The 10,108-nt window shown below is 37.6% G+C and overlaps 1 protein-coding gene across 6 annotated transcripts; it reads right to left on the reverse strand.

The window, feature by feature from the left end:
- Positions 1-426: 426 nt before the first annotated feature.
- Positions 427-9,758, reverse strand: LOC110782100 (probable galactinol--sucrose galactosyltransferase 1). 6 transcript variants are annotated; one of them, XM_056837763.1, is made up of 13 exons: positions 7,927-9,758; positions 7,467-7,717; positions 7,066-7,156; positions 6,839-6,887; positions 6,633-6,724; positions 6,400-6,507; positions 6,154-6,279; positions 5,624-6,046; positions 5,385-5,526; positions 4,986-5,053; positions 4,744-4,878; positions 4,338-4,555; positions 427-1,039 (listed from the first exon to the last, which is right to left on the reverse strand). In XM_056837763.1, the coding sequence occupies exons 1-13, from the start codon at positions 8,118-8,120 to the stop codon at positions 573-575; spliced, it is 2,364 nt and encodes a 787-aa protein (XP_056693741.1). In that variant the 5' UTR covers positions 8,121-9,758; the 3' UTR covers positions 427-572. The 6 variants fall into 6 exon arrangements, with proteins under 6 accessions (XP_056693741.1, XP_056693742.1, XP_021841876.1 ...); XM_056837764.1 differs by having other exon boundaries at positions 7,923-8,057; XM_021986184.2 differs by lacking the exon at positions 427-1,039 and adding an exon at positions 2,138-2,714.
- Positions 9,759-10,108: the final 350 nt, after the last annotated feature.

Raw genomic sequence — 10,108 nt, forward strand, 5'->3', positions numbered from 1 at the left:
ATTTATGAAAATATTATTATCAAAGGTTCCACTACATATACCACTCTCCCTGGGTTTGTCTATACATTTTTATGTTCTCTAAAGTAAAATCTGATGAACAACTATTTTTCATTTATCAATTTTACTGACAACTATTTTTTAAGGTTGCTACTTGTAAAAAAAAAAAAAACGTAAAAGATAGTTGCCGCAAAATTAGTAAGCTAATTAAAAAACTAGTTCCAAATTTCTTGAGTTACATCAATTCTGATCCTTGAATATCTTCCTACAATTTAATTGTCAAACTTCAAAAAACTTTGACCCTTTGTAATTGATATGATCCTATATTCCTACCCCACTCTACCTACTTTAAGAATCGATTTAGAATAGGAAGTAGCATTTCCATTTCTGATTAGAAAGAAAACCAGAAACAGAAAGAAGATCTACTGATTTAATTATACTCCAATTAAACAGTTGCATTATCAAACCACCAAACTAAAACATATATTATGTGACCATTTCTAGAAATACATTCAAAAACACCATGAAAAACAACCAAATTCACCAAATTTCCAAAATAGTAAATGGCTAGCTAGTTATTTCTTTCTGGGATTCTTTTGTTTTTTCGATTTCTGAGCTTGTGCTTGTGGTTTCTTCTCTGTAATATCAGCAGCAGTAACAGTAACACTAGCTGTTGCACTAGGTGGTGCAGCCGTCGTCACATCCTCCTCCTCTCCCTCCAAATCAGCCTCCGAAGACAGGCGGCGCCGCTCCTCTTCCACTCCCTCCGCCTCCTCCTCCTCCTCCTCCTCCTCATCCACATCCTCCTCTTTACCAACTGTTTCCTCCTGCCTCCGCTGCTTTTGCCGATCAAGAGTGTCTGAAACCACACCATCTTCATCTTCATCTTCATCTTCCTCTTCCTCCTTGGTGGTTGTCTCATCTGCGGCGGATTCCCATAATTTCCGGCGATCACCGTCGGAGTAAAACCCTCGGACGGAGCGGAACACGGAATTCATAGTGGAAATCCCAGCCAAAGCCATGACCGCCGCCACGGAAAAGCCTGCAACAGTAGCCACCAGAATAAAAGTCGGAAATATCAAAAGTGGCGTAAACAGAACCATCAAAGGGATCCCAATCGCCGCCAGTGTGAGTGTCAGTGCTAGTGTTACCCCCGTCACCGACAACAATGGTCCTCCAACAACCACCGCAGCCGCCGTCGCACCAACCACTCTTGTTATCTTCATTAACAACGACCCATCATCAATTGACGACTTCTCTTGATAGTAATAATCATTATCATTATCATTATCATCACCGCTACTAATTGGAATTGTCCGTGGAAAATCATGATCATAATTATACTCATAATCCATTGCCATATCTCTCTTTTCTCTTTTTTTTTTCTCTGGATTACTATCAAGTAGTACTAACTAAACATAATGCATGTATGTTTTCTTAGAGTATGATACTTTTGATATGGTGGTTAACGAGGTGACAAGTGGTATAGTGGCTGTATATATAACCATGCATAGCTTGATGCCTCGCAGGTCTGCGTGTCAATGTTGCCTGTATAACGTGGCATCTACTGCGACCTATTTTATGCATGATTCCTTGTCTTTTATCTTACCTATGTTTTGCAAGATAAAAATAAATCAAACAAGCTCTCGTTTAAGTAGTGACACTAAGTTTCGAATCAATGCGTTACATACAGTATAAATGTCACGCTTTTGTTTTCCGTCTGTTTCAAAAAATTTAACACTTTACTATCATGTAGGTGTGAATACGATGTAAGGGCAATACAAATTAGAAATAGTGTGAAAGATTTGAGCCTGATATTTATCATGATTAAACGCTTCGTCTTAATCACTGGGCCGAATCTCATTGGTGAAAATTAACAATTTACTATAGACTCTATTCTATTTGACTGATTGTATCTGAACTCAACTGAACTTTAAACTTATTTTATCTGAAACCATCATAAAAATATACTTACTCTCTCCACCATGACCCACTAACTTTTCTCATCGTCAAAGTTATTATCCGTCAAAATAAACAAAACCTAATAATAATTTAAATTCATTAATCAAGCTTGCAACCAAGTATTTTAAATGAAGAACAAACTAACAAGACAATTAAGACTAATTGAAACACCAAAGGTAATCAATCTAAAGAGTTTATTTCTTGCATCATGTGATGAAAGCACAACACTTTTATAATTATAATATCTTGATGAAGTGGTTAGAACTGAGAGCATGTATATCCGTCACATATTTTTTAAAAAAATTAAATCTCATTTATAATTTGTATTAAATTGCATGCTCTTGGGGCTTATTCGCACCCATAAAATACTGACATTTTTTATAATTGAATACTTACATTCCAGAGGTACAATTCCCTTTCTGGAGTTGTCAATGTAAAGGTTAGTAATCCATAGGCTTTTTCGTATTGGAAATCTATTTCTTGATTATCTACACTAATCTTCTTAGGTTGGATTGAGGAATATGCCCCAAATACACCACAACCCCTAACTTTGAGGCAAACAACAAAGTTTTCTTCTGCCTCATATTGCAAGCCCTTAACTGCACCTCCTGAGTTGAACATCTTAATCAGCCCAATCGGGGCGAAAATCACACCGTCCGACAACTTCTTCGCCGGAACCACCGTAAAAACTTCATATTCTCTTGCCTTCAGTGTGACAGGAAATGATGCATTTTGTGGAAGATACACAACTTCCCCTGCAATGAAAAACGTTACAATTAAATGCACAATCAATTGACTCTTTAGTAACTAATGTAAACTAATTGACTCTTTAGTAACTAATGCACAATCAATTGACTCTTTAGTAACTAATTGACAATTAAATGCACAATCAAAGGGTTATATTCAGCTTCGCATTTGCCTTCCTTCCCGGTCAGCTCGTGGAAGCGGTTCTGGGGTCTTCCCATCCTCCCCAAGTTCAAAATCTTTGTCTGGAAATTGCTGAATAACGCTTTGCCAGTTGCCGCTGTTCTTCAGGCTCGGGGTTTTCCTCTGGATCCGCAATGTTGTTTTTGTCTCTCTGCTCAGGAATCGATTGAGCACTTATTTTGTTGTTGTCCTCTTGTTCGCGCTTGGTGGCCTGTTTCTCTCGGAGGTAGTCTGCTTCCGCGTCCCTCTCCCGGCATGTTTCCGTCATGGTGTGCGGATATGATTTCTAGGTTTTCTTCACATGGCATGCCTCGGCTGTTGTTGGGTTCTTTTTTGGCTGCCCTTTGGTCCTGTTGGGTTGTCAGGAATGACATTCGATTCTGTGGTTCGTCTTTTTCGGAGGCAGCCTTGTCTGTAGTGTTCGACTCTTGGTCTGCTCGACTTAAGGATGTGGTGGGGTTTGGTTCGTCTCCTGAGGTTCACCAGTCAGTGTCTAGGCCGCAGTCTCCTCCGCTTCGTTTCTCCGATGGGCTGCAGGGTTTTTCTTCCCCTCAGCATGTTGTCCGCCTTGTCTTTGATGGTTCTTGGATTCCAGTTTCTAACCAAGCTGGTGCAGGGTGGATTTTCGCGGATTTTGTCTCCTTTGCTTCGCTTGGAGGCGGTGCTCGGGCTTGTATTGTGGACTCTCCTCTTCATGAAGAGCTCAGAGCTTGTGTCCTTGGCCTTTAGGCTGCTGTGAAGCGAGGGTTCTTTTCTCTGTTGATTTTCACAGACTCAACCACGTTGGTTCGACTGTTGCAACGGTTGGTCCTCCCTCCAATGTCGATTTCCTGGTCTCTTGCGGAGGTTCGGCGTCTTTTGGCTTCTCTTCACTCTTTCACCATCTGTAAGGTGCCGAGATCGATGGTTAGGGACGCCCATGTTCTTGCCGGCCAGGCTCGTCGGCGTCAGATTTTCTTGCTTTCTTTTTAATTTCTGTCTTGTTTGTTCTTAGTCCTTCTTGTCAAAAAAAAAAAATAATAATAATAATGTAAACCATTTGAGAAAAAATGTTTTATTCGACTTATTTTGTCTGAACTTATATTATCTAAACTAATCTGGATTTATTTTATCTGCAAAATCAAATAATCTTACTTGTGTGTGAAAATATCTGAAAAAACTTATTTTCTGAACTTATATTATTTGAATTTATCTGAACTATTTTGAAGAAACAGTAGACTATTTTGAACAAAGCTAAGGTTGTGTTCTATTCGCCTTATTTCCACTTATTTCAGGAGAAATAAGTTCACATAGGTAAGTCCAGATAAGTTCTAAGTTAGGAAAAATAAAGTAGACCAAGTAAATTTATAACTAAATTAAGTTTTGATAAGTTTAAATAAGTTCAGTTAAAATAAGTTTATGAAAAATAAGTGAAAATCAGGTTAATGAACGCATGCCAAGAGAAGACATACCTCGAAGATGGCCATATACAACAGCATCCCCATTCCATCCGGCATCAGCAATCTTGTTAAGATAATTTACATCATGAGCTCTAACAGAACCAGTAATTGCATCAGGTTGTTCGTCGTGGACTAAATTTCTCTTTCCAACCTTACACCAACCAGCTCCTTGGCAGTTGAAAACACCAATCACCCCAGTGTAATCATTCATGTTCCATATCTTCAAAAGACTGCAGCGTGATTATTCACCATTGAATAAAATCCATTAACAATAGACAACACTAGAATGAGAAGGAAACAGGATCCATTAACAATAGGCAACACTAGAATGAGAAGGAAACAGGATCACATAAGTTGGCATACAGCCAAATCAGAGGAGAAAAATGGCTTAGTAAAGGTAACAGCTTGATTATATTACCTTTTACCATCTCTAGCAGGATCTGAGAATAAGCTATCCCTGGTTGGTCTGCCAGGCAGTTTGGCCCTCAATATAGAACCATCAGGAAGTACAAGCTTTCTCAGTAAATCAAAGTCATGGTGTCCAGGCTTGTCACTGTAAATCAACCAGATATATATAACCATAAGTAAAATGATATGCTCGAACTGATAACAATCATTTTTACGGTAATTTAATCATTTATTCAGAGTAAAACAACATACCTAACATAGATTGCACAACCACCGACAGCACGAGCTGCTCCATGGTATTCAGCCATAGTGTGCAAGCTCTGACAGGAAGGAAGATTGCAGTTAGTTTTACTGTTTTAGGCTCTGTTCTTTTCGACTTATTTTGACTTATTTCATATAATATAAGTTTAAAGAAAATAAATTTTTTTCAGAAAATTTTCACACACAAATAAGTTTATCTCAACACAATAAATAATTTTCAGACAAAATAAATTGAGATAAGTTCATTAAAGTTCAGATAATATAAGTTCAGATAATATAAGTTCAGACTAAATAAGTCCAATAGAACGGAGCCTCAAGTTCAATGAGACAAATTATGGGATATGAGAAAAATGTACAAGGGGAAAATAGAACCACACTACATGAACTTACATGAAACATATCCCAATCTGGCTGCATAAACTCTCCGAGGAATAAGGTATTATATGCAATTGAAGCAATGTGGATGGTATGTGATGCCGGATCTCTTGGCCAGAAATCATCCGATGCTCTTATAATTGCTGCCCTCTTGGCACTGAATGGCAAACAAATTACATCAAAATGAATCCTACAGAAGAAGAAGAAATATAAAAGGAAAGGGTCATCTTGAGGAGGATTGCTGATCTGAGTACCTGTATAAGCCATCAGTGTTATGACTCATGCAAGATATAATCCCATTATCAGGGAAATTCCTACCAATAGAAGCTTCTAAAGCCTTGTGATAGTTTCTAGCAAGAGTAACTCTTCCACCATAACCAGCACCAAGTGTTTCAAGGACATTTTGGACATCAACCTTCACCCCATCAATACCAGCTGAGGCAAGGTACGAGTGTAACTCATCGTAGAAGTTGAAAACTTTTTCAGGATTCACAAGCCCGAGTCCATTCTTCCTCATGGTTTCCAAGGAATTATCAACATACTCCGCGTGCTCATTTGACTCAACACCTGGGGATGTTTTTGGATAGGCTAACCTGGGTTCATAATGCTCCATTTCAGCAACACCCGGTTTAACACCTCCCCAATACCCTGTTATTGCATGCCACATATAGACATACCTATATATAAACAAACATAAACCCCACAATTAATTTAATTAAGGACTAATTAATCAAGTGGGTAGCTTGTTAATAAGTATGGATAGGAATTGAAATAAAAGTCGTACTTAACAGCATGATTGTCTTTAATTTCTGTAATGGTGTCACGGAAGCCATCCTCCATTCTGTGTCCTTGTTTACCATTCTTTTGGAATTTGTGATTCTCTTTGATGTGTGTTAGCCTATTAGAAAAACTTTTGATGGACCAAAAAGTACGCAACAATGTTCAATCAGAAACTTAATTCTCAAACGCCTAAATGATGGACACTACAGGGGGGAAAAAAAGTATTATCAGGTTGAGCAAGAGCACTGACTTGGCACAATTATCTTCTTCACATGAAACACTTTCGGAATCCATGCCTACCGATTGCCATCCATCATCAATGATGATAAATTTTGGAGAAATTCCACCCTCTTCAAAACTAATAAGTATAATAATATAGAGAAAAACAGTATAATTTTGGTTAATCTCAGATCAGTTGAGTAATTTAGTATTACAATTCAAGATGACTACACGAGCAAAAAGAGATTGGAATCATAGTAATACCTTTGCAATCCCTCCTTAACTCCTTCTGAGGTAACGTTGGTGTAAAAGGCATCCCAAGTACACCAGCCAAACCAGTTCAGCATATCTGGCATCTGAATCCCAATATAACAAAGATGTTGTTACTTGTTAGACAACAAAAGCAAGATGTATACAAGACTATAGACTTGAACGAGGAAAATAAGTTTTTTTATCAGAACCTATGATACCTTCTTTCGTTCACGATGGCAGAATGTTTGAAGATGTCTCTCTACACTCCTGCATAAAATTAAGAGATTTCTTCCATGAGAACTTAGTAGGCACATTACAACTAGATACATCAAATAATTACGATGGATTAATCAGCATGTAAACAATAGAAAAGTGGCCTCTGCTAGAAATAACAGAAGAACAATAGCAATAAAAGGTGATGAATGAACACAAAGAGTATCTTTACTTGACAGCATTGGTTATGAGATGAAATGGGTCAGAACCAGCAGCCACATACACCAAATGACTCCCATCAAATTGTTGAACTTCAGGACACCCTGCCAACAATTTCATCAAATACACACTAAGGGTGCTTTCTATTCACCTGATTTTCACTTGTTTTTACTAGACTTATCTTATTTGAATATATATGAACTTAATTGAACTTATCCGAATTTATCTAAATTTATTAAAACTTGGTTATAAATTGTACTTGGCTATTTATTATGAACTTAATTGAAATTATCAAAACTTATTTTCCCTAAAATAAGCGGAAAGAAGTTGAACAGAACAAATCCGCAAACATCTGAAAGTAGTATTTGTACAAATAGCTAAGTAATGAGAAACAAAAATGCATGATGATGATACCACTTTCAAGACAGATTTCGAGGTCATTGTGGGCATTTCCTTGGAGCACAGCTCTGAAGTTGCCTTCAAGAATGGGCAGGAAAACAACATAGGTTGCGCCGCCAATGCCAATTTCACCGGACTCAGGAAACCCTTGATCGGCTTCAACAATCAAAAATTGAGTTTCAAAGGGAATTTGTTGTCCACAATCTCCCATCCTTTGCGTCATCCACCACATCTTGAATCTAAATACACACATAAACCGCAACCCCCTGCGTGTAATTAAGAACTTAGTTATTATAAAACCAGTCTTAATAAGTTGTAAATTTATGAGATTTCAGAAGAATCCAGTAATGTAATATAGTGAATTTACTAAATTAGTGACTGAATCGGTATAGAATATCAGAAACATCAACCAAAATGCATCACAAAAAATGGAATCAATAATCGGAAATGTAAGAGAGAGAAGAGAGAGACAAACTGAAGTTTTCCGACTGGAAAGACACGACGGCTTCCGATACGATCAGAATGAACGCCGATGAAAGCGCCGGAGACGAAAGCATCTCCGGCAGACGGAGTGAGAAGGATATTATGATGCACTTGAGTGAGCACCTCCTTCCCCAACACCACCAGCTTCTTATCCGGTGTGACATTAATGGAAGCTCCAATTGTCATCTTCGATCTCCTAATCAATAATGCTAATAGTAATGGTTGTGTTGGTGAAGATTGGGATGATTTTCTCCAATAATTATACGAAAGCAACCAGGAAATTTTAGTTCTTGTGCTGGGTTTCCCCAATATTTTACTCCAATTATATTTTATATTTTATATTTCTTTTTTTAATTTGGTGGCGGGAATACTTCCCCAATCAAAACGCATGAACTTGACTAAACTCAGTCATGTCATACCGGATCTGATCGGATCGATATCCTGAAGTGATCCTTAAAAAATATCACAAATTCTATTAATAATTTCGCATAAAATATTATCTGATTGTACCTAAACCAATGATAATGGATTTAATAGTCGTAATTCACAGAAAAATAAATTCAAATAAGATAAAATAAGTTTAGATTAATTCAAATGAGTACATAGGCGAATAGAACGCACCCTTCGATTGGATAGTTTAGAGTTTTACTCAACCAAAAAAAATGTTTTCATACTCAATTGATTGAATAAATCAATTTTATTACATAACGTTGAACCTTTAAACTCCACCACGCAACAACCAATTAACAACACCAGATTGAGTATGAAAACACTCCTCTTTGTCAACCCAATTTCTTTAAACTCGGCTAAATATCATGTCGTAACCTGTTTTTCCTTGGTTAACATGTTGCTTATTAACGTAACACTCTCATCGAACTAAAATTGTCCAAAACTAATTCGACCCGAAAATTCATCTTGAACCGACCGAATTCGTAACCGACTATGAACATAAATTTTGGTAAAAATGGTAACCCGTAACCCGACCTATACCCGACCCGACCCGAAAAAATCGATGACCCATTTTAACCTTGTGTTGTAAGACCAGAACCCGACACTCGATCAAACGATAACTGATGACCGAACTGACCCGACCAGATAATGATATGAACCCGATTCGATACCCCACGCAACAAATGACCTAAACCCCATTATTACCCGAAATAACATGTTAGTGACCCGATCTTTGGAGTAAAAATTTACGCTTGAATATTTTGAGATGAACAAATCAGTTATTGACTCAAAATACATCTTAACTTTGTATATGCATTGATTTGACAAGAACAATTGATGATCTGATTTGAATAAAACTCAAATTTGAAATAAATTGAACATTAATTATTAAAGTATAAAGAAAAAAATAATCATAAGTTAAAAATTTGGCCAGACCTGATAGTTATCAAATCAGATCTAGACCCGTGTACGGGGTGAACCCGACCTGAATTTTGATCGGTTCGATAATTATCCGATCCAAACTTGACTTGAACCCAAATTACCTGCTAGAAAATCGAATTCAACCCAAATAGATAAGTCTCGATACCGAAACTGAACCCGACATGAACATGACTCGACCTAAACCCTACTTGAACCCGAAATGAAAAAATAAACCGACATGACTCGACCGAGCCCGGCCTAAACCTGGGTGACAAAGTAACCCGTGACAACCCGACCTGATCATGACCCATGACCCGAGACCTGAGGTGACCCGACCCGTGTAACCGTTTTGAAAGCTCTACATCGGACTAACTAGTCAAGGCACTTAAATGCTTCTACGAGGCACAAGTGCTTAGGATTTTAAAAGAATTCTTTGTATCACTTGAGAGAGGTGTGAACGTGTTTGATGATCTGTACAAATAAATGTAGGCGTATTTATAGGCCCTTTAAGTCCTAGAGACTTCTACTCTAGCATATTCTACAACCCTCTTTCAAAAGAGTATTCTAAGTATCTAGAAAGTTCTCACCTCCAAAGGAACCGGAAAATACAAGGAGACTTCTATAAAACTCTATACAAATCTGTGAAAAGGTGTTCTTGACTCATTCAAACTAGAAACAAACAGATAAACAAGAGTATTCTAGAACCTTATGGAGGCATCCTAAGAAGCTTGATGCACCATCCAGCCCGTGCGGGCCTCAAAACCCAATATATTCTAACACAACCATTGTCTTTATTGGACCAA

Source organism: Spinacia oleracea, chromosome 2 (assembly GCF_020520425.1).
Source record: "Spinacia oleracea cultivar Varoflay chromosome 2, BTI_SOV_V1, whole genome shotgun sequence".
NCBI classification, from domain to species: Eukaryota; Viridiplantae; Streptophyta; class Magnoliopsida; order Caryophyllales; family Amaranthaceae; genus Spinacia; species Spinacia oleracea.